Source organism: Morus notabilis, unplaced genomic scaffold, assembly GCF_000414095.1.
Source record: "Morus notabilis unplaced genomic scaffold, ASM41409v2 Scaffold39, whole genome shotgun sequence".
Classification (NCBI taxonomy): domain Eukaryota; kingdom Viridiplantae; phylum Streptophyta; class Magnoliopsida; order Rosales; family Moraceae; genus Morus; species Morus notabilis.
The window spans coordinates 415221-440148 of NW_010366566.1; the positions used below are offsets into that span (position 1 = coordinate 415221).

The window sequence follows — 24928 nt, forward strand, 5'->3', positions numbered from 1 at the left end:
CTTCTCCTATCAACTCTATTGACTCTGCCTCATATGTAGAGTTCAAATCTCCAATACCAAATTCAAATTAAAAAAAATCCGTATCAAGTCAATCTACCAACATAAATCTTGCTAAACGAAATAAAAGTCCCTTTGTGAGAATACTCATTTCATTTGTCCCCACTAACTCATACGAAAACTTTTAGTTATATACACACCTCATTTATTTCACTGATTCGAATTTAAAATTTGAGTTTTAAAAAAATTCTTAGAAACAGTCACATCTAACTTTTTTGCTACAATAAAAAACTCTTACATAAAGTTATATCTCAACTCGAATTAAAAACTCGAATCAGCGAACTAAATGGACCATGAGTCTCAGACTTTTTTTTATTTTTTATTTTAATTTGAAAATGGATTGAAAGACTATTGGTGCGTCATTTCTAGCAGATAACTTGCCATCCCCTAAAGAAGGATTTCAACAAAACGTGTCATATTATCTTGAGATCACTTCTAGGCAAGAAAATTTTGGACTCCAAAAAAGCAAAATATAACACTTGAGGTTCATATCAGCCGCCTCTCACGAAGCCTTTAAGGATCAATAGGAGCTTTAATAGTGGCAAAACCAAGTAGTTTGTTGCTTGGTTATAGTAATACATGCTCCAATTGGGAGGTTAACAATAACTTGGTCCAAAGCATTAGAGTAGACTTGTGTTCCATTGTAAATACCCAGCCATTGATATAACTCCACCAAAGTATCCATGCTCTTAATTCCAAGCCTCAAATTGTCCAAATCAGTCCAAGATGTGAAACATTGTAATTACGAGCTACATCATGAACCCTTTCAAGAGCTCCTTCGGCAGCGCCATACGTGACATTCATTCTTATTCTTATTTCTTTGTATTAGTTATCTGGAGCAGCGAGCTAGTCTGCCGAAAGCCAGTGCTTGTCCGGCTGGATTCCATCTGCTTCCTTCCCCCGGTACTGCCCTTGTTGACAGCTTTTTGCGCTTCCTGCCTCTGGAACTACGGGAATTACGGATTTACTCCTCCCGCCTGGACTGCTGAACTTGATTCTATTCAATAGCTACTCCCTTCCCTAGCATCAATAAAGTATTAAAGACTTCCGGCACAAGCGCAGGAACACTTCTACCTAGACCGCGTTCAACCGATTACTTTAGAGACTGATACGCGCTCACTACGGAAAAACAAGTTGAGTAGCTTCCCGCCTCTCTTTCTCAAGTTTTTACTTCTGAAGAAAGAGATAAGAAGAAGTCAAGATCGACTGCTAAAAGAGAAGACAAGCGAAATCGAGTCTTCCCTAAATTTTCTAGTTTCGTTCTAGTTGGAGCTTGCCCTTTTCAATTCTTGTACTATTCCATAAAACATGGATCACATACTTACATGTCAAGCTATTTGGTGCAAAACCTACTTTCTGCATTCTATCCTGCAAATCCAACAACTTGCCTGTATCACCATGCTCGCTGAAAACTTTGACAAGTGCATTATAACTTTCGGTGTCAAAAACTTGAAATTCCGTGGCGAAGAAGGTCAATAGTGATTCTGCTTTAGCAACTTCTCTTTCTTTGCAGTACCCATTTACTAATGCCCTACACATCGCTAGATCCGGTGATAAACCGGATTCCACCATTTCTTTCATCAAGGATTCACCTTCTTCACTTCTATTTGCGCGGCACAAGCAATCTACAAGAGCTCTATACGTGACAAGATTCGGTTTAAAGCCCATTCTTAACATATCAACCTTCAAAACCAATGCCTCTTCCGCATAATTGCATTTGCATAGAGACTCAATCAGCTCATTATAGATAACTATATCGGGCACATATCCATCCCGAGAAACTCTTTCCAAAAGACTCTTGGCAGCAAACGGGTGATTTGCTCGACATAATGCTACCATCAGATAACCATAAATGTCAGAAGAAACAGAGACTCCAAATCTCTTAAGCTCGACAACCAAATTCACAGCAGAGATCAACTTACCCTCTTTCTGATATCCTTCCACAAGTATCCTACAAGTGAAACTATCAGGACAAATTCCACTCCCTATCATCTCATACAATAGTGATCTACACTCTCGCATCTTCCCCTCATTGGAATAACCACTAATAATAGTGTTATACGACAGGACATCCGGGTTCAAACCTCTATGGACCATCCCATTGAAAAGCTGATGAGCCTCTTTTACCCTTCCTTGTCTACAAAGCCCATTCATCAAGGCTGTATAAGTAACCAAATCAGGCATAACATTCCTCCTATACATGATCTTGTACAAATAAAATGCATCCTCTAATTTTCCTCTTTTGCAGTAAGTATTGATAAGAGTGTTGTATGTGACCACATCAGGATCAAAACCTTCCTCTTCCATCTTCTCAATAAAAACATTAACTTTATCCACATCCCCATCTTTACACAACACACGAGTTAAAATATTGAACGTATAGCCATTTGGGTGGACCCCAATTCTCCCCATTTCTTCATACACACGCCAACAATTTTCAATGTAATTCAAGTTAGCCAATCCATGCAAGAGACAATTACAGGAAATCACACTTGGGAAAAAACCAACCTCAATTATCTTCCTGAAAGTACTGAAACCTTCTCGGATCATACCTGATTTCACATAAGCCTTTATGAGCATGTCAAAGACAACCGGATCCCAGTTACAGTCTTCAGCACTGGAGATCAGAATTTGAAAAATGTCGTCTTTTGGAGAAACTTCTATCAATTCCGTCAACAGTTTCATGGCGGGAGAGAACTTTCGAGACCAAGCTAGAATATGAACAACAATGCAGTAGTTCTGAGTGGTGGGTCTGAGACCCAAATCGTTTTTAACCCAATTGAAGAAGGTAAGAGCTGAAGAGTGATTGGATTGGCATCTCAACAAAACCCTCGAGATTTCGTTGGGACCCAGATAGGGAAGAAGCGTTTTTATGTCGTTTTGAAGAAGAGAAAGATGTGTCGTTTCGTGTCTGAGGCTTGAGCAGATGAGATTGACGATGTTGTGGGGATTCTGGGTCGGAGGAAGAAGATTGTAAAGTGGGTTTAAAGCTGGTTTGGGGTTTGAGTCTGGAATTGTTATTAGAGAAGAAGAAGAAGAAGAAGAAGAAGAAGAAGAAGAAGAAGAAGAAGAAGAAGATGAGAAATTGGATTTTCGAAGTGAATTCACGTTAGAGAATGAATTTGAAGAGAAGTTCGTTGGTAGAATCTGAATTCGATTAACGAAATGGAATAAAGTTCGATTCATGAGTAGCGAAAAAAGGATGGGATTTTGGAAACGGAGCCGACCCGCAGTACGCTCAGATGAGGACATGAGGAAATGTGAGGGGAAAGGAAGGATTAACTATTAAGAAGAAAATTAAAATTATGATTTCACCCCTCCGGCTTTAAGTTAAATACGTCGTTTTCCTATTCATTCTGGTCCTTTTATTTATTTATTTATTTAGTTTAATATTGTTGATTAAGTTTGTCTCATAAATAAAACTAAAAAATAAATCGTATCTTATAATTTTCTCATAATTTATTTATTTAAAAAGTATCTTATAAATAGTTAAAAGTCCTTATATTATCTTATCTTTTTAAAAATAATTCCTATGTTAAAAATTTTATTGAATTTTTAGTCCCTAAATTGATAAAAGTAGTTCCATTGTTAAATAAATAGATTAACTTCTTATTGTCGTTTTAGTTTCTATTTTCGTCGTTTAAAACTCCAGCTAAAACTATAACATTTTAAGGTCCGTTTAAAGTCAGTTTAGTTCATGCGTTTCAAGTGATTCTTAGTTTTGACATTTAAAATTTAAGTTTTTTATGAGAAAAAAATATTGTAACAGAATTATAATTATGAATTTAAACGTAACAAACAAACAAGCTCTTATTTTCCTTTTTCGTTCAAAAACTTGTTTCCACTGTAGTTGTAAGTATAGTCTATCACCATACCTGACCGACTCCGGGGGTAGAGTTCAAAGATCCCCACCTCAAATTCTTAAAAAAACAAATCTTGCTCTCTAAAAAAAGACTTTTTCGGTACACTAATATACTGGTAGATCAGATTTTTTATCCGTCGGATATATATAAAATCACGTAAAAATTAAAAAATACGTAAATTTAATAGTTAGAAAAACATAACCTATCAGTACACTAAGCGTACTAGAGAATCTCTAAAAAAAACAACAAATAAACTGAGAGTCTGCATTCATTGTTATTAACTTCTGGGATTCTTTATGGTGGAACACTATTTTTTTAGTTGGATTATTTTTTCAACGGTTAAATATACAGTAAGAACAGTTCCGCATGCCACGCTGTAAATTTTTAATACAGATCTGAACAGATTGATAAGTTAAAAAACTAATCCAACAGTTAAAAAAAACAATACTCTACCAATAGAGCACTTTATTACACTGGGGTTCATCGCTTAACTTATTACACTGGTCTTTAGCCAAAATAATAATAATATTAACTTATTATATTTGTTGTCGTTTTTGCATTCATTTTACTTTCAAATTCCTTTTCGACGATATGCGTCTAGATTCGTTTTGTTCGCTATGATTTAGCAAATTACACCTCATATTCAAGCTAAGCTCCTGAAGTGATCTCCTTATAATTAAAACGACATATCATTTGCGGTGTCATCAATGCTCGCCGCACGCAACTCAAAGAGGAACCTCGTGGGAATAATATACAAAAGAATTGGAATTTTAATTGAATCAAATAATTACAAAACTTTTATACAAGGGCCGTATATTTATATCAATCAACAACCATGCTGGCGAGCTTAAGCTGTTTTTCCAGAGGCAAGTAGTCTTTGAGAGATAAACAAGTACGGTGCACAACACGCAACACAAAACCAGCCATTTCATTCTCACTTTCATCAATTGGCTGCATCTCAGTTGTGTCCTCGTCTCGTGTAATATGTTTTTCCCAGTTGTAAATGCGCTCTGTTGAAGCCAAAAGATTAGAAGCAACAGATTCTGCAATGTCCCTCCAACCGGGTTCTGCCAGAAGAGAACTAAGCGTAACCGGTAAATCGCTCAGCACGGTGTGTCTATCAAGAATCAGAAGAGGCATATACTTGCTGCGGCTACCAGCTAGTAGGCCAAGAAACTGCAGCGCCTGTAGGGGAATAAGGAAAAACATTATGAACATCACAGGTTTCGTTTGTATGTACGAGAATTGATACCCCAAAGTCCAAGACAATAAAGAAGCTGAATGAAAATTTTTTATGTCAACAATCGAAGGAAATCGAGTCAAGCGCCTACCGTGGAAGGATAGGTTGCGACACAGCTGATTTCTACAGCATCAATGAGCCACTGTCTCCTGACACCTCCCTCCACATTTTGCAAAGCTGCTACAACTTCAATGAGCAAATCCCATGTACCTGAAAATGTTAACAAGTTAAAACGGCACTCGAAGTACTTTTTGTTTTTAAGACCCCTCCAAAATGAACAAGCCAAATAGACAACTTTCATACTATATAATGCAGTTTTCTATTATTAACTGAAAAGCAACTATAGCTAACAAAAATTAGGAAATCGGAAAAGGCCAAACCATTAGATTCAGAGTTCAATGAATGAGCTAAAAAAAACCATGAGATTTAGAGTTCAATAAATGAGGTAGAAAAACTAACCTTGAAATTTAGTGTTCAATAAATGAGTTTTTAGTCTCCCCAACTCAGCAGATGCCAAGCAACCAATTCTAGTTAATTTAGCTTTGGCTTGAACCTTCTTCAGGACCTCAATAAACTGATCACCTTTTTGTAGTAGGTCTTCCTGAGACACCTGTGATATGGAAAAAAATAATAATAAAATAAAATCGTTATAATTCCAAATAATTCGATCCCAAGGACTGCTAATCGTAGAAACTCAAATAGAATATTCAAACTGGAAGATGATGTGACAATATCTACTCAGAGAAATGAATGAATTAGCAAATAATATACCTCTAGGAAATTCATTAACCAACTCCGCCGAGCCTTTGCTAGGCATCTAACTGCGTCAGACCACTCTTCCTTATAGTTCACCTGACTCGTGCCAGTGGTGAAATCAGATTGCAATGCAGGCAACAAGGAAAAGAGCATCTCCATGCTCTTCTCAATGTGAGATGCGTACTCTAGAGAGTCGATAGAAGCTTCGTCAAAACACTGAAAGAGACCCTTCCAGCAGGACTTTCTTAACATGCTTTTCTGATTAGGATCATATGCTTGGTATGAAGTAACTGAAGACAGATAAATGGTCACATCGTCAAATAGTTTTTCAAGCCTGGAACCTGAGAATACTTTTACAAGGTCCGCAATATGAATGAACAGATAAGATTGCAGATTTATCTCAAGTGTTCTAAATCGTGGCAGATCAGATAGTTCATCAAGGAAATTCAAGAGTGGATCAAACTGATTTGCATGAGCTAGAGAGAAGCTAATACATTCTTCCCTAAGCACTCCTTTTCTATATGCTGGATCCGACAGTAGCAATTCAGAAGCCTGAGCCTCATATCTCATGCAGCGCCTAACAATTGCCCCCCAATCTAAACTTGGCAACCTAGGAGCTTCTGAAAGGCAGCGCAACACCGTCACAACTGTGCTGATATGTGAATTGCCACCTGTCTGGACTTGAAATACAAGAAATCAGAATGACAAATAGCAGGTATTCCCACAAACTACATTTCTTTTCTTTTTGCACCGCTCTCTGTGTGTACCAGAGAGAGATTGTATTACGTGCAAATTATAAAGTTTAGTATAAATAAAGAGGAATTCTGGAGAATTGATTATGTCATGAATGACTCTTTCCATGTACATCTTTAACTAACGAATCAATAGAAAAATAAATAATAAAGGGGGAAAATACCATGAAAAGACTAACTGAAAGAGAAAGCAATGCAGCACAACTTCGAGCAAGAGACTTACCCCAGAAATATTGAGATGCATTAGCCATGAAGATAGCTTCATAACTGCATTATCATCAGTGAAATTTTGAGAAGATTCTGAACCAGCTATGTCCGTCTTAATACCAACGTCAAGATTCAGATTTTCCTTGGACCATAACTGAATTCGCAGGAGAGAAACTGCCCATGCCGCATATTGCTGCAATTGATGGTCATCAGAATTCTGAGCAATGAGAAATATCTCTTGCGTTAATGATGTTAAATGTGGCTCACTGTTGGGACTTGAAAGTAGAGGACCAATGAGGTGATTAGATTCCTGTTTCATTAACACAATAACTTCCAAACGTTAAAACCTGAAGACAAAAGGAGAAAAAGAGAGAACACATTACGCCCAGGAAGACACTGAAAATAGCTACCTTCTTTTCATAACCAGTATGCAGTTTCACAGTTCGAGGATGCATCTGAAAGAAGATTCCAGCGTTTGCTCCCATCGAATTAACAACTCCAAGCATCCCACCCAAAGAGACCAGAGGAGGATATGGGTCCGAATAACATTTTCTGAATAATTCCAGCAGAACTTTTACAGATTGAACTTCGATGGACTGCACCCCTTCATCCAATACGCAGGCAAGAAGGCTTCCTGCTCCTATGCAAGATGCCATCAACAAGCTTTGATGGAAAATGCCTGATCTTTTGACCGATACTAACTCTGAAATGAGTTCTCTATAACCATTCATTAATTGGTTTACTTCATTCACATCCATCAGTTCCACCCTCTGGCAGAAAGCCACAATAGAGGGAAGTGCTAGACATGATCCCACGGAGAGAATCTCAGAGCTAGAACCAGAATACTTCAGTTGATTTAAGTGTGGAATCCACGACACAATTAACCTTTTTATTTTGAGTACTGCATCATGTAACCCAGCTCTGTACATTGGACCAATGCACCTTGCCAAGCCAAGAACAACGCCAGCAACACCCCATATATCTTCCTCCAAATTATCCGAGTTCTCATGTGACAATTCAGCATTCATATTGGCATCTATACCATATGTATTTGGTGGGAAATATGCAGAAAGACTTTCCACAATATCAAACGAAGATTGAGTGAACTGACATATTATGAGTGATAAGGTGCCAACTATATTTCCTAGTAAGTCCGCTTCTGAAGTCTTGTTTGTTTCTTCATCCAAGTCAGAGTTATCAGCAGTGTCAACCCTATTAAGAAGATCCTGACATGACAAACCCAAGCCAACCCCACAAGCTCCTTTGACAAGGGTGCTTTTACTTTTACACAAAACCTGAAAGAACACGCTGGGTAAGGAACCTGGACTAGATAGTTTCAACAGATCATCTTGCTTCAGATTCATATGACTTCCGTCGTTCTTTGTGATGTGAGATGAGATACAACTTAAAAGTGAAACGTTTAGGTAGAAAGATATTATTCAACATGCACAAATATTTTAACTTTTCAGGTTGTTTGATATTGGCAAAACTTACACAAAGACAATCGATATGCAAGGGGGGAAAAAATGAAAAGACATTCAATATAGACAAAAAAATGAAAAAAATAAAAATAAAAACAAAATAAAATACTTAAAACAAAAATAAAAATAAAAATTAGTAATACACTATATTCCGCTAAATGCTCCACTACCCAAGCACCGAGGTACCAATTATGGATGAAATGATTTAAAAATGTCGGTGATAAGCCTTTACTTAGGCAAGTATACATTAGGAAGAATAAGAAGAATTAGAAAGCTTGTTAGGAAAGATTGTTTCTAGAGCTTGTTAAGAAAGATTGTTAGTTAGCTTGTTAAGAAAGATTGTTAGTAGACTTGCTAAGAAAGATTGTTAGTTTCTAGTTAGTAGAGCAAAGAGAGAGAGAATAAAAGGGGGAGAGAGGAACGGAGAAAGGGAGGGAAATATTTTAGGTTTGTCCTGGGAAAATCTTGGAGTTCATTCCAACTGGGGAGGTTACGGACCCTCGAAGTTCCGCATATCATTTGTATCAATCAGCATTGTTTTCAATAAAATCTCACTCAAATTCATCTTTTTCTCAATCTTTCCTTACATGCTGCGACAGAATCTATCAAGGTTCTATCAGTCGGCAAGTATGATGAAATTTAGAACATATTAAATATCTTATCTCAAATTAAAAAAAAAAAATCATAAGCATTCTCCAAAAAAAAAAACAAAGAAAATATGAGGAAGAATCTCAAGCTAGACTTTATATACCTCAAGAAGTCCCGTTATGTTCTGAAATTTCTGCTTATGATCAGTTACGTGTAGGCAACTTGAGATCAAACCCAGAGAAATTGCGGCTGACCACTGGCGGTGCTCATGCTCATGCTGGAACAACCAACTCAATAGGAACTCTGATGCAGCTGATTTAACCGTATGGTTAGATGGAGGCAAGACCTAACAAAAGCAGGGATACGGATTTTGGACTCAGCATAGCATGTCAGTCATAAAAGTAATACCTACTAAATGGATCTAGGCTGTTTTAGTCGAAGTGATTTAAAAAAGATGAATGGATTGAAGACCTATTTGAGTATAAAGCAGACAAATTTGAGAATATTTAGCTAGTGAAAGTCCAACAAAGTCAATTTCTCATTGTTTGGGAATATATATTGGACGAAGAATCTAAAGCTTTTGGCATTCTTTAAGTGTTCATTGGCACAGTTAGGACGCTATTGCACGTTGCCTAGGGGGATACGTATTATTTCTAGTATTCATTGACTTCCTAACTAAGTTAACGCATAAAGAGAAGAAAGTGTAAAGCTACGTAAAACATCTTACAGCACAAAGTGCACCGATGGCAAGAGCAATATTTTCAGAAGATCTAGGGATAGCATCTTTTGCTATTTGTATCATTCTCTGCATGATAAAAGGAAAGGTGAAAATGAAGAGAAAAGAGTAAAACTAAAATTCAAAAAGAATAATTTACAAGTAAATGAGTATAAGCTGTGCAAATGCATAAGTAATGTTTTTTTCCAGATTTTCTTTTCCCCATTTCAATAGATATTGTACCTTTAGAATGTCATTAGCAGCTTTAGTGGTTTTATCTAAGCTGATTGATGGAGCTTTAGCGTCAAAGAACAAAATATCAGCTCTAAGCCAACGACGCACAAAAGTTTTCCAGGATTGAAGAGAAATAAGAGCGATAAAAATATTTCTTAAGAGTTGAAGAGAAGTGGCTAGTTCTAGAAGCGCCTTCTCATATTCAGCATGTACATCACTTAATCCCTGAACATAAATTAATGTTAGGAGGGAAAAAGAAAAAGAAAAAAGAAAAGAAAAAAACCCACAGAAAAATCAATGTGTTTTAAGTCGCAATTATCTTACCTTTGATGTCCTCTGGGAATTCACAACTTTAGGAGTAAAGGAAAGGCACAACAGAGCCGCACCAGCTAAGTCTCTAGCATTATTACCTTTTCCTGCAGATGAGATGTTACACATTAAAAGCCAGAAACTAAATACTAATATGCTCTACCAGTTACATTGAAAGCCAGCAACTAAATACTAAAATGCTCTACAAGTCACATATGCGAACAATACATAGAAGTATGAAGATTACTATTAAGGTTATAGGTTAACAGATAAAAAGAATCAACATACAAAAACTCGTACATAGAAATTTATCCTTAGTTGGAATTAACATTCAATTTAGTTAAACAAGAAAAATCATAAAATACGGTTTCACCCTTTTCCAAACAAATCCCACTGATTGGTAAACGTTCAGCTCAAGTATTGTATGCTACTAATCAAGTTTTTTTTTTTTTTTTTGATAAAGAAAGAAAGCTTTCTTCCACTAATAATAAAATCAAATTCAAAGAAAAAAGGAAAGAGGATAAGACATCCTCAATAAACAAAAAGAAAAAAAGAAAGAAAACATACGAAATAAACCAAAAAAAAGAAAAAGAAAACATAGGAACAGAAATACATAGACTAAAACTATCTAAAATCATCTAAAGCGATTAAATTACTAATTTTAATTAACTATCAATTAAAGGAAAAATAGTGGAAATTTTCTTTTAAATAAAAGCAAGAAACCGAAAACAATTTGTCTTAACGTAATCACAATGTAACCAACTTTTGATACCTGAAGAAAAGATAACTTGAGGAAATACATCCAGCAACTTCTCAACTCTGCTTCCTGCAACTCCTTTTTCCTTGCGCAGTCGTCTCCTTGTACTGAAGCATACACACAAAGTTTTCAAAGTTAATTTTTGCAAAAGATTTTCTTCCACTGGTACAGATAAAGTAAAAATATATATTCCTTACATATGCTCATATGTTATGATCTTGACTTGAAGTTCTTCCACGACTCTCAGTACGTGCAGATTTGTTTCAGAAAATAGCAAATCTGCAAACAGTTTCTTGAAATCTGGAAGTTTTTGCTCAATGAGTGATACCTGAAAAGTGCACAAAATAAAGGAGAGCACGTGAGGTTATAACAAAAACAAAGTACATATGTCTAATACAATTAAAGAAGTACATATGTCTAATACAATTAAAGTTTCAGATCATACCATTAATATGGGAAAGAATTTATAGGCAAACACACATTGAAGCATTCATAAAATTTACCTCGTATTGAGCCAAGGCCTCTAGGGCAGAGATTCTTGCCCTTTCCCATTGACGTGCCTGATCAGGAGTAGAGATGCTAATACCCCACAAAATTTGCAAAACATCCTTTGAAGCTTCTGGATATGCTTCAGCATCCATTGCACCCCATCTTAGAAGAAGGCAAATGCTGCCAATAAGCATAAACCAAGGCACGCAAAGAGTATTAAAATTTATAAGCTTGATCTAATAAACAACTGGTAATGAAATATCTAAAAACCAATTTTTTCAAAAAGTGAAATGATACTTGAAGTAACAGTTACAAGTCAAATGATCTGTTATAAATCCGTTGAAGGTGACGTGGTAAATGAAGGTATAAAATTGGCCCACAATCTTGAATTACAGTTTACACTTCAAACCTAAAGAAGTTTACCTGTGTGCCAGAATTGAATCTGCGGAGTAGTCTAGCACATGCTTTGAGATGACGTCCCAAGCTGTATAAAAATCTGAAAAGCAGCATGCAAAAAGGTTCTCACGACATTGTATACTTGTCAACCGAATAAACCTAGTACATTCATATAGAGGGGGAAAAAAAGGCATGGAAATATAAAATTCGAGGTCAACACTGGAGCATCAGAAAGTAGCTATTGAACTGCAACGCCCAGGCCCACAGAAAGATTCACATTCTGTTGGGTTTAACCATTTTGTTATCTCAGGAAAAAAAATCCGAAGAAACAAACATTCCAATTATTAAAAAGAGAATTAGATTTCAATGGTTGCTAAAATACAAGATTTTCTATCCAATACTTAGAAGGAGTTGCATTTATTCAAGTTTCAGCTGCAGTTGAGACATGAAGGGGAGGAAGAAAACATACTTACAAGCCAACATGCACAAATAAATATATATAGTTGTATTATAGTAAAAGCACACAGAAAATCAATATTACCAATTACATCAGCTTCACAAAGATGAGCAAGGCTTTGAAAACCAAAAGCTTGAATTATAGGATCGCGGCTCTCAATGCAAGCCTATTCATATGATCATGCAAAAACAAAAAATACACCTTAGAACTGTCTGGATGTTGCAAAATAAGAACGAAATGGCTACAAAATCCATACCGAAACAGACAAGATGAGGTCCACGCCCCTGTCAGGGTTTTTTCTGCAAACATACTTGATAGAAGAAGCAATACTGATGCATATATTTCTCTGCGACTTGAACTCAGTAAACGCTTTTGGAAGCAATACTCCCTAAATAAGAAGAAATCCAACATCCAAGAATATATTAGCAATATAAACTAAGACAAGGAAAGTGCACAGAAGTTTAGCCAAGTTGGCATTTTTATAGCATTCTCTGTCGTTTCCAAAGTCAAGGATTCATTTAGCCAAAAAAAAAAAAAAAGTCAAGGATTCAATTTAAAGGTGCATGGTATTTGGACGATCATGCATGCCATAAGATGGAATCTAAGAGACAGCAAAACACCTGCAAACTCCCAAAGGCACGGTCATTCATCTCCCAGGTTTGACAAAGCAAGCGAATGGCTGTTGCATATAAGGTTCTGGAGATTAAAATCAGTTAATGAAAGTATTAGGTAATCTAGATAAAAACCTAGCAAATATATTTCACATACACAAGCATGTTTCTCTTGTGGATAGCAACATTGATGACTAGATCAAATGAACACGAAGAAACACAAAAGAAAAATCACAATAGAGAAATGCTAAATAGTACATACGGTTTAGAATCCTTCTGTAGCATTGGCAAGATAGTTTGGACTATGACTGGTGTCATCCAAGAATGCGAAGCAAGTGCTGGAAGCATTCCTAGCAATTTTAGCTGTAGAACGATTGAAAGAGGAGAACATAAGATACCAAGATCAAGTACAAGAGATACGAGTTCAGAAATAAAAGGAAAACTTACCAACATATTTTGGCCGATTACATCTTTCTTGGTGAATACATTACTATAAAATAAGATTGCTAGCAAAAATTGAGTTCCTGTTTTAGAGTCCATCATGGCAATAGAATTCAAAGAATCTACAACGATGCTCCCCAACGACTGATGCATCAACAAAACACCAGCAATGGCAGACAGTAACATGGGCATTTCTACAGAAACAAAAGACATGGAGATTTGAATACGATACATAATGAATTTTACCACTTTAAAAGAATTTAAGCCATATGAAGCACCACATAATTGCATGAATGGCAACATGGACAAATGAAGGAGGCGTCTAAACAATTTACCAGATACAAAAATTTCTTGAGACGGAGAGAGTGGAAGAAAGGACTTTCGTCTGTCAACAATTGATAAACAATAACTTCTTAATTGAGAAGGCCAAGATCTTGGCACGTCATGTAATTCTTTGCTATCAGTTTCACAACTAGAAGCAAAACTTAAAAACAGACTGGATGGTGAATATTGGTCCTGTAACAAAACAAAAATGCTCAGTAAAACTTCATTTATCTTGGTCTTGCTCATTCTGGAGTACAAGTTACTATATTTCTGCAACGAGGGGAAGTCCTAAATTAGATAATTTGGAGATTCTGTTTTCAACATAATCGCTCATAGAGTAAGAAAACATAACAGTTTCAGTAAGCTGCCAATATATCATATTCAGACCCAAACATAGATATATATATATGTATTCAAAACTGACTGGAGAAGGTAATTAAACCTGAAACCACTGATGCTGCAGAAGTCTACAAACCACAGATCCAAGTGTGCTAATAGGTGGAAATTCTCCTTTTGTTGGTTTATTCTCTGGTGATACAAAAGGACCGACTAAGATTTTCTCTAATATGATCAGAAGATCAGTTGCTGCTCCTTTTACTGATTTTGAAGGGGATGACAAAAGGCTAATGACAGGAAATATCAATAAGACCTCTTCACTCAAAGTATATGATATATCGCCAACAAGAAGTTCTGCAAAGCAAATGAGGACAATATAAGGAAAAAACAATTGGAAAGAAGATTGATAACGCCATCAGAACCACGGGAAGAGTTAAATAGATTTAGTTGACAATTGAAACAAAGCTAAGATAACTTGATATTTGAGGTAATGAAAAACTACACATTCATCCAAGAAGCAAAGCATAAATACAAGACCACAGTTCACATTTATTTGTAGAACAAGATAGTGAGGAAATATGACCATAAAATTCAAATATCACAGTGCGTTAGCAGAATGATTCACTTGCATGGTGAACATTTTAAACTAATACCAAAGAAAAGTTAATCTTCTGGACCAAAAAATAGTACGCATACCATTTCCATATTTCCAATTCAAGAGGAAGTGGAGTAGTCTCAATATAGAGAGTTGTTCATGCTCAAGCTCTGTCTTAATGAGGATAACAAATAGGGATAAAATAGCTGAAGATAATTTGGATACGTATCGAAACCCAAGATCTTTATGAACAAACAATAAACGCCTGGAGACTTCAGCTATGGGCTCAATCCAATAGGAATACCTATGACATGAACACACAGAAAGAATTGTCTCTAACAGTTCCAAACTGCAAAGTTGAGCCTCAGCAATCACCTGCCAATGAAGGACAGAAAATTTGGTAAAACAAACATATCACGGAAGCTTATCTACAAATCTCTGGCATTAAACGTACGGGTAGTTTGCAAAACAACATAAGATGAAAACCAAACAATTACAAAATCTTAAGAACTTACCAATCCCTTTCTGGCCAAATGTCTCAATATCACTACATGTGCGTCCACCATATTTTCCACGAAACAAATGAAATTCCTAGAATCCTGGGTTACAGATTATTATTAAATAAATAATAAAAAATTGAAAAAAAAAAAAGAGTAGTTCTTAGCATTCAATTGAGATGAAAAGTTCAACTAAATTTCAACGAACATGCCCTTTCAACCATTAAACGACGCCAAAGAAGAGTACTTACTTCTGAATTCTTGCAAGGAATGTATCTAAGAACTTCTGTTAACAACTTAAGGACAGGAATAGCCTCAAGGGAAAAAGAACAGCACAGCGACGCCAGGGACGATATCAAATGCCTCGCAAACATTGACGACGAAGAATCTGAAAAAGATATTCTTAAGATCGAATAGTTGAGAAAAGGTCTCAAAAATTCACAAACGTCAACTATTCCCAACTGCTTGTTATATGCCATCAACAGTAAAATTTGCTGCACTAGCTCAGATTGAACCTCGGATCCGCACGAAAGAACCTGCCACCAATTCTCAAAACGATCAATCAAACAAAAAAAGAAATCCTAATCGCTGCGAAACTGCAAATTCCATAATCAACTTCAGTGTGATTCAGCTAAAACGCAATTCTTACTTTAACAAAGGGATGACTCTCAGTAGAAGCGAGGCGCCATTTGAGGCTGTTCTTCTGAAGCCCTAATCGAACGAGGAAGCCCAAGGCTTTGACGAAGAGGTCGACGAAACGAGGCTCGCATCCCTCGAGAGCAGACTGGAGCTCCAGCAAGCCGCGAGAAACGTCCATTAGAGAGTCAGCGACGAGGCGACAAAGCTCCCGGACCGACTGGTCGACAATGGCCGGCGAGGCCGAGTGGAGGCACTGGTTAATGGCATCTCTTCCAGGATCGGAATCGGAGTCCAGGTACTTGGGAGCCGATCGGAGCTTCGAGAAGATGGAGATCACGGCCAATTTCTGGAGCGAGGGTTGGGGTACCCGGAGTTTCTCCAGCAAGGGAGAGTAAGAATCCATTGACGTTTGAGAGAAGAAAGAAAAAGCGCCCGAGATTGTATTCTCAAAAGTTAGGGAGTATGGAGGAAGGAGGAGGAAAATACAAGATAGTGGCGGTAAACCAAAACGACACTTCACACTCACTTTGCTTAGCAGAAAAACAAATACGACACTGTGAATGTGCAGAGCTTTTCTTTTCTTTTCGTCTTCTTTTTTTCTCAGGTTCCGAGTAAATAGTGAGCTCCGTTTGTTTCTTGGTTTGTTTAGTTCGGTTCAAACTCAATTCCAAGGGTGAATACAATTTGAACTTATATTACATATACAATTCGAATTATATTTTCTATTTAAATTAAGTTAAATAGTCTAATTTAGCCCTAATTTATTTCACTAATTTAGTTTAGCTCAACTCAGTTTGAATAATGAGCATAGTTTGAACTAATGTTTAGTAAGCATGCAGTTTAAATTATATTGCTCGTTTGAACTGAGTTAGTCCAACTTAAAATTTAGTTCCCCCTCAAGTTTAACTATTCAAACTATTTTTAAACAGTAAAAAATATCAACTCTCTATACTTTTCACACCTACTAAACACAAATTTAAATTTTATTCTCTATTCAAACTAAAATTTTAACTACACATTTAAACGCCAATTTAAACTATTTGAACCACACAGTTTGAATTTTTCTATTTAAATTAAAAAGTTTAAACCAATAAAATTTAAATTAAAGAATCAAACGAGGGCTTAGAGTTTAACTTCTCTCTTAACTTCAACTGTTCAAATTATTTTTAAATACTAAAAAAGTGCTCGCTCTCTCTATTTCACACTTAACAAACACAAATTCAAATTTTATTTTCTGTTTAAATTAAAATTTTAATTACACATCTAAATATTAATTTATATTGTACTGTTTAAATAAAAAAAATTCAAATCAATAAAATTCAAATTAATGAACCAATCGGTGGCTCATATATACGAAACGGTCTATTTATTGAATTGAAAGGGGATAAAATAAATAACAAAATTTAAAATTATTTAAAAATAAACAACAGTAAATTAAATTTATATTCATGCAAAATATTTTTACTAATTTTCAATAAAAATTACGTCTAAATTTTTTTTATTAAGTATAAATAAAAATATATGCGGTAAAAAAAAAAACTTTTTTATTAATATTTACTTCAAATATTTTAAAACAACTTAATAAAAATATATATGGTAAAAACTTTTTAGTAATATTTACTTCAAATGTTTTAAAGCTTAATTTCATACTATTTAACAAGTATTTTTTACGAGCCTATAAATAAATAAAACCTTACATTCGTAATAATTCAGTTAACTTTTTCATTAATATATCCCAATTTCTGATATGTTTTAGGGAATTAGAGTATTCTCCGACCAGAAATAAAGCAGCCGAGAATTCATCATCGGGAGGAAGATGTCGCTGACGGAGCTAGACGACGGCACTATCCGCAGTATGGCCATTGGAGCCGTTTTCGCAGACTTCGTAAGCTTTCTTCAACTTTACATTCCCCAACTGTAGCTGTTTATTGACTGAGGGATTAAGATTATGTTTTTTCTGTGGTGATATTAGTTGTTCTGTAAATTTCACAGTTCACACCATTTTTTTTTTGGGATTTTTGAAACTGAGTTCTGATTCTATTTTTAGGGTGGAAAAATAAATTCTATTGATTTTCATCGTAAGGATGATATACTAGTCACTGCTAGTGAGGATGATTCAGTGCGGCTCTATGACATTACAAATGCTAAGTGAGTTTAGAAATTGTTGTTCAATTTTAGGCTTTTATGTTTATTTATAAATTTGGTTTCAAAGAACTATAGCTTTGGGGAATACTTACTTGTATTCACGTTGTGAATTAAGGTTGCTTAAGACCACATATCATAAGAAACATGGAGCTGATCGAATATGCTTTACCCATCATCCGAGTTCTGTTATATGTTCTTCGAGATATAATTTGGATTCTAGTGGAGGTCAGTTTCTTCTTTGTTTTTGACAATTTTATGATTCCACTATCGGCATGAGGAAATTGATCTGAAGTTAACTGTTTCTGTTTTGCAGAATCACTCAGGTATCTTTCGATGTATGATAATCGGTGCCTTCGCTACTTTAAGGGGCACAGAGATAGGTTTGGATCCTAATTCCTCGGATCTTTTGGTATTTTGTTGATACAATTGTTCTTGTTAGTTCTAATAATAACCAGATATGGTTAGATTGACTAGTTGAGTTGCTCTAGGAATCTGTATCTTTGTAGTGAAAGTACTTTTAGCATTCATAGGAGATTAAGACTTGAAAACAGCCTGCAGAAAGTTAAGTGGGGTTCTCATTATTTCTGCAGTTTAAAAGTTTAGGTGTTTGGTTTTATTTTATGTAATGTAAGCTACTAAGCATCTGATGGGTAGTAGAATGTGCTGAACGTTGGAATATATGAGCTATTCAATAATCTTTTACATGAACTATGCACATAATACACACTTAGAAGTACCACATATTGCTCATTCTGAGTTCAATAATCTAAACCAGTTGCTATCCCCCACTTTTGTTTCATTTTCTCATTTTCTATTTCTTCTTAAGTTTTCTGTCACTCTTAATACTGAAGAACAAAGTTACTAATGCATCTTAAATGATCTTCCATTTATCCCTCTTCACAATTTTGTTTTTTGTTTTTTTTTTCTTGTGTGTACTCATCATTTTCAATTAATTGGCTATTGTAGAATACTATCCCTCTGTATGTCTCCGGTTAATGATAGCTTCATGTCTGGTTCGTTGGACCACAGTGTCAGAATATGGGATCTCCGTGTAAATGCCTGCCAGGTCTGTTTTCTATATTTTACCTTCTCGTATTTTCCTTTTGTAATATAGATAATAGGTCATTATAAAAGTGGTAAAACTATGAGGTCGATTGAGAAAAGTTTGCTTGCTCATGTAACATGCTGATATGTAGATAGAGCGCAGGAGTTTTTTATATAGTATGTCAGAATTATGTAATTTTATTTTCATATCCAGTGTCTGTATGTATGTATGACCCTCTTTGTTGAACCTCAGTGTCTGAATATTGGAGTTTATGCTTATTGTTGTATATATTTTTCAGGGAATTTTACATCTACGTGGGAGACCTACAGTTGCCTATGACCAACAAGGCCTTGTGTTTGCCGTTGCAATGGAAGGGGGTGCAATTAAGTTGTTTGATTCACGTTCCTATGACAAGGTTTCTAGCTATCAAGTACTAGCATTTTCTTATCGTTTGTGATCTTTTATATGAAGGAACTTGACTTTTTTCTTTGCAAATTAGGGTCCCTTTGATACCTTTCTCGTTGGTGGAGACACAGCCGAGGTTTGTGATATTAAATTTAGCAATGATGGCAAATCAATGCTCTTGACAACCACAAACAACAACGTTTACATTCTTGACGCTTATGGAGGAGAGAAGGTGAGGTTTTTCTCCTTACAGAATACAGACTTGTCTGCCTGCCTTTCTGGAAATTTTCTTTATGGTTTGCACTTGCACATGTCATGTCTCGTAGAGAAAATCTTAGAGAACACAGACGCTACAACTTGCACATATTTAGGTTTATATGCTCTTAACAAACGGAATATGCATTAACCTGCTTGAACTTTGTTTTGTGCAGCGTTGCGGATACAGTTTGGAACCCTCTCCCAGTGCAAATATAGAGGCAACTTTTACTCCAGATGGCCAGTATGTGGTGTCAGGTATGAAATGAGCAACCTCTCATCTGTTATGGCATCCCTGCGCCATATATGAATCGAAGATTGTTTGTGAATTGTGATACAGGAGCATGAAGCTCGCTTAATTGCTATGTATGTAAATAATGTATTCATTTAACGTCTAAGCATATGCTTTCCCATTTTCTTGAAAATCATGTTTGCCATTTGAGCTCTGAGGGGTTGTGGCAGTGCAATTTATTTTCTAATATCTTAATCTTTCAAAGGGTAAATTTCGGAATATCGTAACTAAGCTAAGTTTGACCTCTCCTACTTGAAGGCTCAGGAGACGGAACTCTGCATGCCTGGAGCGTCAACACGCGAAATGAGGTATCCATCCATCACACGTCTTTTGCTTTTGCAGTGATAATATTTGGGAGAGTTTTTAATAGGATGCAAGAAAAACCACTTTAATATAGAAGTTCTAAATCATTAACCACTGTAGCCAGTGACATTTGGCTTATTCACAAGTGATTTGGTAGATGAGAGGTCTTATGTTTGAGGCGCTTGGCTTATTCGCAAGTGATTTGATAGATGAGAAATCTCAAGTTTGAGGCCTATGAGAAGCGCCTGAAACTATAGTGACTACCAGGTTAATGCTCATTTGCTCTTGTTGGACATGAGCGTTTAGTTCATGGATTCAAAATCATGATTCAGAATCATTTTTTATTTACGTGTGTTTTTTATGAGAGAAAATACTGTGGTTCGTCATGATTCAGAATCATTTTTGATTTACGTGTGTTTATTGTGAGAAAAAATACTGTAACGAACCACGAACCATGATTCGAATCATGACACGAATCCACCAACTAAATGTTCGATATAAATTCCATTAAATTTTGTACTTATTATCTAATATAATTCTAGTGTGATATGAAGGTAGATGATTCTCCTCTTTCTTTTCAAGAAGAAGAATTAAGAAAATCCAGCACGTAGAAACTTTTACACATTACCTTTTTAAGTTGCTAGTGTCCTCAAATAACGTATCGATGTACAGTTCAGATACGTCATCGCTATTCATTACACACGAAGTAGATGCCAACCATAAAGCAATTTCTTAACTCTGCTGTGTAACCAAACAGGTGGCGAGCTGGACCAGTAGCATAGGAATAGCGTCGTGCCTGAAGTGGGCCCCTCGCAGAGTCATGTTCGTGGCTGCATCTACTGTTCTAACGTTTTGGATACCCAACGACTCAAATGCGGAACCTAGTCCTATGGAAGCTGAAACTGGGGCTCAACCTCAACATGAACATCTTTCTTAGTAAACTGTAATTTTTTTTTTATTTTTTATATAATTCAAGAGAGCATATTTGTTGTAGAATTTTGGCCTTAAATCTGTTAATGATATTTTTTTTTTTGGCAACATTTTTAGTTTGTCTTTTTTTTTTTCCGTTTCTTTTTGGGTTTTAAATATGTTGATATTCTTCTATAATTCAGAACCATCAAAATCACTTTTCCATTAAAGCTTCAGGTTAGTGTCTCGAGAAACGGTGAAATGGAAAATTTCCATTGATTTCACCCACCATTTCTCACCAACAGAGAAATATAGCTCGTCTGAAACGTCTAATAAGTAAAAGAACCAAAGAACGAGAATGAATATATATTTTTTCCAGTTAAAAAAAAAAAAAACAATGTAGATAGAGGCTATTCTCTCATTAAATTGAGTATCCCTAAAAATACAGAACTCATTAAAAAATCGAGATAAATGCTGAAAATGCGTTACGCCTCAACAAGATTTACTCATCACTTCTGCTTCTCACATTTCCTGCCTCTCTTTTCCCTGGCTAAATCCACATCTTCTTTTCTTATGGTACGTCGTTTTGGTCCAACCACAAGTACCCCCGTTTTTTGTTATGCTTGTTAGAGAGTCGGAGAGATTTACACAGAGAGTCCACAAAAAGACATTTTGATTCATTAATCAGACAACATAGACACACCAAAATACGACATTCCTAGGTTGCCGAAGTGGCAAGACAGACCAAATCCTCGACCCCCTTAAATTCTGAGCAAAAATAATAAAACTAAATAATAATTAAAAAAAAAAAAGAACACATGACACAGACACATGCAAGCAACTACAGATAGATGTAAAAACCGAGCATCAACATTTTATGTAAAGTTGAGTAAAATAAAATAAAATAAAATAAAATAAAACCATGCAAAGTCCCACATTATTCCCCTGCCATTACTAGATACACCCTTGTGCTCTCTCTGTTCCACCTTCAAGCTCAGGTCCTCTTCCCTTCCTGGGTCTTGCTCTGTATCTCCTGGCCCGCTTCCTTCGTCTTCTGGCCCGTATAGCCCGCTATGTCCTGCACGCGCCTCTTTGCGAAGTCCAGCTGCTCCGGCACCGTGGTCCGCTTGAAGTAGTTAAAGACCCAACTGAGCGACGATAGGCCCGTGACCCCAAAAGCCCCAGAAGTCAGAAAGCCCGCGATGGCGAGCCCAATAGTAATGGCGGCGGGGACAAGAACTGGGCTGAAGAGAAGGAAAACTGGGGTGCTCACAGCCAGCCCAATAAGCGTCCCAATAAAAGTCAGGCCCGCCAGAAACAGCAAAGTCCCGCCCACGGGAAGAAGTGTGATGACGGCCAGAATTTTCCCGGCTGATGGGCCCTGCTGTTCTCCTCGCTGCTGAAAGCCCTTACCAGCGCCATATTGTGGGTGGACTTGGAGTTGGTGGGGCTGAGGACGGTCGGCCATTTTTTCGAAGATGGTATTTGTTTTTTGGTGAAGTTTTTTAAGGAGGATGTTTGGGAGATGGGAAAATCTTTTTGTTTTGGAGAGAAAATAAGATATGTGAGAAAGGGTTGGGGTGAGAAAGTGGTGTTTTATAGGAGGGTGACTAGTGGGAAGGTGGCGACACGTATGTGTGAGATGGTGAGTAGGGACTTTGCATGAGGAACAAGTTTCAGTGTGGCTTTTGGGAACTTAACCCAAAAAAAGAAAAAAAAAAGAAAAAAGAAACTGAAAAATTAATAAATGAGAGAAAATTAGGTGGCTCTGTGGGAGAGAAATGAAACGGAATCTTTGTTGCCACATTTCGCTCTGCGGTTCTGAAAGTTTGTTGTGTTGTGGTTTCTTTCACTAGTAATAAGCAAATGTTGTTTTGGGTTTTGCTCTTGAGTTTATTTTATTGATTTAAATTTAAAATTTAAATTATATTAGAATAAAAAATTTTAAAAAATAATTATATTTAATTTTTTTGATATTTTACATAAAATTGTATCTTAATTTAAATTAAAAATTTAAATAGTGAACTAGACGAGTTTTTAAGGTTTTATTCATTTTACTGATTTAAATTTTCAGTTTTAAGTTTTTACAGTAAAAAGTTCTCAGAAAATGTCACATCTAACTTTTTTTACTACAATGAAAAGCTATCAGAAAATGTCACATCTCAACTCAAATTGAAAACTCGAATCCGTGAAGTGAACGATGGCTAAAATTAACAGACAGTTTAGACTGTAAAGCTGGACTCAACACTGACTTTTTTTTCATTTATTATTATTATTTTCATTGGTTCGAACTAAAATCAATGCGAAAGAGATCAGAAATTTGATTTTGAGCGTTTTCACGCAAGATGAGAGTTTTTTCAAAATTTGAGTTTGGAGTTCAAAGAGTAATGTGGTCGGAAAACCGACAGAAGAATCTATACTGGCAAATTTAAAGGTCCATGCGACTATAGAGGACGTGTAAATTGCATGGCGCAACACGCTTATGGGTGATCCAGCATGGCAGAGTCACAGCTATATACGTGTTTTCGCCACGTACGGCCACCATCTTGGGCCTCTTTCATGGGCAATTCGCCGGCAAGGCCCAACATCTATTACGGGCATTGGATCTAGGTTACTGATACACTTGAGAAGAAGGCCCGTTTCCCAGTTCTGGCTTATTGAGCAAGTACGAGCCCAAACCCATCTTCACAAATGCTCCTCAATATGGGGAAAATATACTATTTAAATTAATAAGTCAATAATTTACATAAGTTAATAAATAAGTTGAATTATTATTTTTTTTCATAATTTGTATGGTTATAAACTATAACTTGACAAGTTATTGTCCATAAATCACGATTTTTGTCCATAACTTGTCTGGCTATGAACTATAACTTGACAAGTTTGTCTATAACTTATCTGGTTATTAACCATAACTTGATAAGTTATGGCATATTAATTTATATAACTAAAAGTTGGCCTATATACTTCCTTAAGCTTTTCATATTGGCCTATTTTAGACTATTTCTGTATTTTTATCTTTTATTCTTAATTCATAACCCTTTTAATTAAATAATTACACTAACAAAAAGGTATTTATTAAGAGTAAAGAGTAAAGATCTAGATTCTTGTACTCTCTAGGGGTAAATTCTCTATTTTTTCCATCCTTTCCTGTGTGATATAACCAAAAACTGGTGGATTGCATCTTAATGCTTAGGTCCATAGAGACTTGAGTCGGTTCGGTTGGGCCCCTTTTTGCATCTCTGCGTGAATCTAACTAGAAAAGAAATTGATGAACTCACAATTTGAATGCATTATGTTAAGTTTTTTATCTTTTATTCTTGATTAATATATTTTAACTAATATAGTTGTTTAATTAAAATGTATTAATCTAAGTGTAAGTCTCTTTTTCTCATGAAAAACTTGCATTACCTAATAAGTTCATTAAAGAAAAATGCATTGCCTATTCATTCATTAGCAATGCTCATACCCCATTTTCATTGTCCAAAATTGGCCGATTCCATTAGCGAGATTTCAACCAAAAAAAAGAGAGAGAAACAAAAACAAAAACAAAGTGCTTGGCAATCTTGTAGATAGTGATTTAAACAGGAAATTCCATCGTTCCTCTGCATGGTCCATGGAATTACTTCACAGATTCAATCACACAATAATTAGCTTCACTTTTCAATACTGTAATCCACGTAAGATCCTCTATTTAACAGCAGTGCTTCCTCTGTTAACTCATACAATTAGATAATACTAAAGACATTGATCGTCGCGGATGTTGCATAGTATGTGCCTATATATAAATACAACTATATATATATATATATACTGCCATTCCTCCTGCT

The 24928-nt window shown here is 35.9% G+C and overlaps 4 protein-coding genes across 5 annotated transcripts; 1 reads left to right on the forward strand and 3 right to left on the reverse strand.

Annotated features, from left to right (window-relative positions):
• Nucleotides 1–351: 351 nt before the first annotated feature.
• LOC21403444 (pentatricopeptide repeat-containing protein At5g40400) lies at nucleotides 352–3243 on the reverse strand. The gene has a single exon (XM_010110513.2). It carries the CDS (start codon nucleotides 3241–3243, stop codon nucleotides 1309–1311), a length of 1935 nt encoding a protein of 644 aa, XP_010108815.2. The 3' UTR covers nucleotides 352–1308.
• Nucleotides 3244–4622: 1379 nt separating this feature from the next.
• On the reverse strand, nucleotides 4623–16186 carry LOC21403445 (protein RST1). Of its 2 annotated transcripts, XM_024173709.1 has the most exons (26): nucleotides 15755–16186; nucleotides 15357–15641; nucleotides 15124–15207; nucleotides 14710–14983; nucleotides 14120–14367; nucleotides 13689–13869; nucleotides 13360–13547; nucleotides 13175–13275; nucleotides 12922–12997; nucleotides 12558–12689; nucleotides 12386–12467; nucleotides 11872–11944; nucleotides 11463–11628; nucleotides 11157–11287; nucleotides 10975–11066; nucleotides 10218–10309; nucleotides 9903–10118; nucleotides 9672–9749; nucleotides 9108–9290; nucleotides 7286–8170; nucleotides 6892–7185; nucleotides 6411–6591; nucleotides 5932–6206; nucleotides 5620–5770; nucleotides 5252–5370; nucleotides 4623–5105 (listed from the first exon to the last, which is right to left on the reverse strand). In XM_024173709.1, exons 1-26 carry the CDS (start codon nucleotides 16145–16147, stop codon nucleotides 4743–4745), a joined length of 5343 nt encoding a protein of 1780 aa, XP_024029477.1. In that variant the 5' UTR covers nucleotides 16148–16186; the 3' UTR covers nucleotides 4623–4742. The 2 variants fall into 2 exon arrangements, with proteins under 2 accessions (XP_024029477.1, XP_010108816.1); XM_010110514.2 differs by having other exon boundaries at nucleotides 5932–6591.
• Nucleotides 16187–17515: 1329 nt separating this feature from the next.
• LOC21403446 (protein ANTHESIS POMOTING FACTOR 1) lies at nucleotides 17516–21216 on the forward strand. Its single transcript, XM_010110515.2, has 10 exons — nucleotides 17516–17629; nucleotides 17792–17892; nucleotides 18005–18114; nucleotides 18203–18269; nucleotides 18856–18955; nucleotides 19233–19349; nucleotides 19434–19571; nucleotides 19771–19852; nucleotides 20145–20194; nucleotides 20947–21216. The coding sequence occupies exons 1-10, from the start codon at nucleotides 17561–17563 to the stop codon at nucleotides 21124–21126; spliced, it is 1014 nt and encodes a 337-aa protein (XP_010108817.1). The 5' UTR covers nucleotides 17516–17560; the 3' UTR covers nucleotides 21127–21216.
• Nucleotides 21217–21672: 456 nt separating this feature from the next.
• On the reverse strand, nucleotides 21673–22636 carry LOC21403447 (oleosin 18.2 kDa). Its single transcript, XM_010110516.2, has one exon. It carries the CDS (start codon nucleotides 22564–22566, stop codon nucleotides 22093–22095), a length of 474 nt encoding a protein of 157 aa, XP_010108818.1. The 5' UTR covers nucleotides 22567–22636; the 3' UTR covers nucleotides 21673–22092.
• Nucleotides 22637–24928: the final 2292 nt, after the last annotated feature.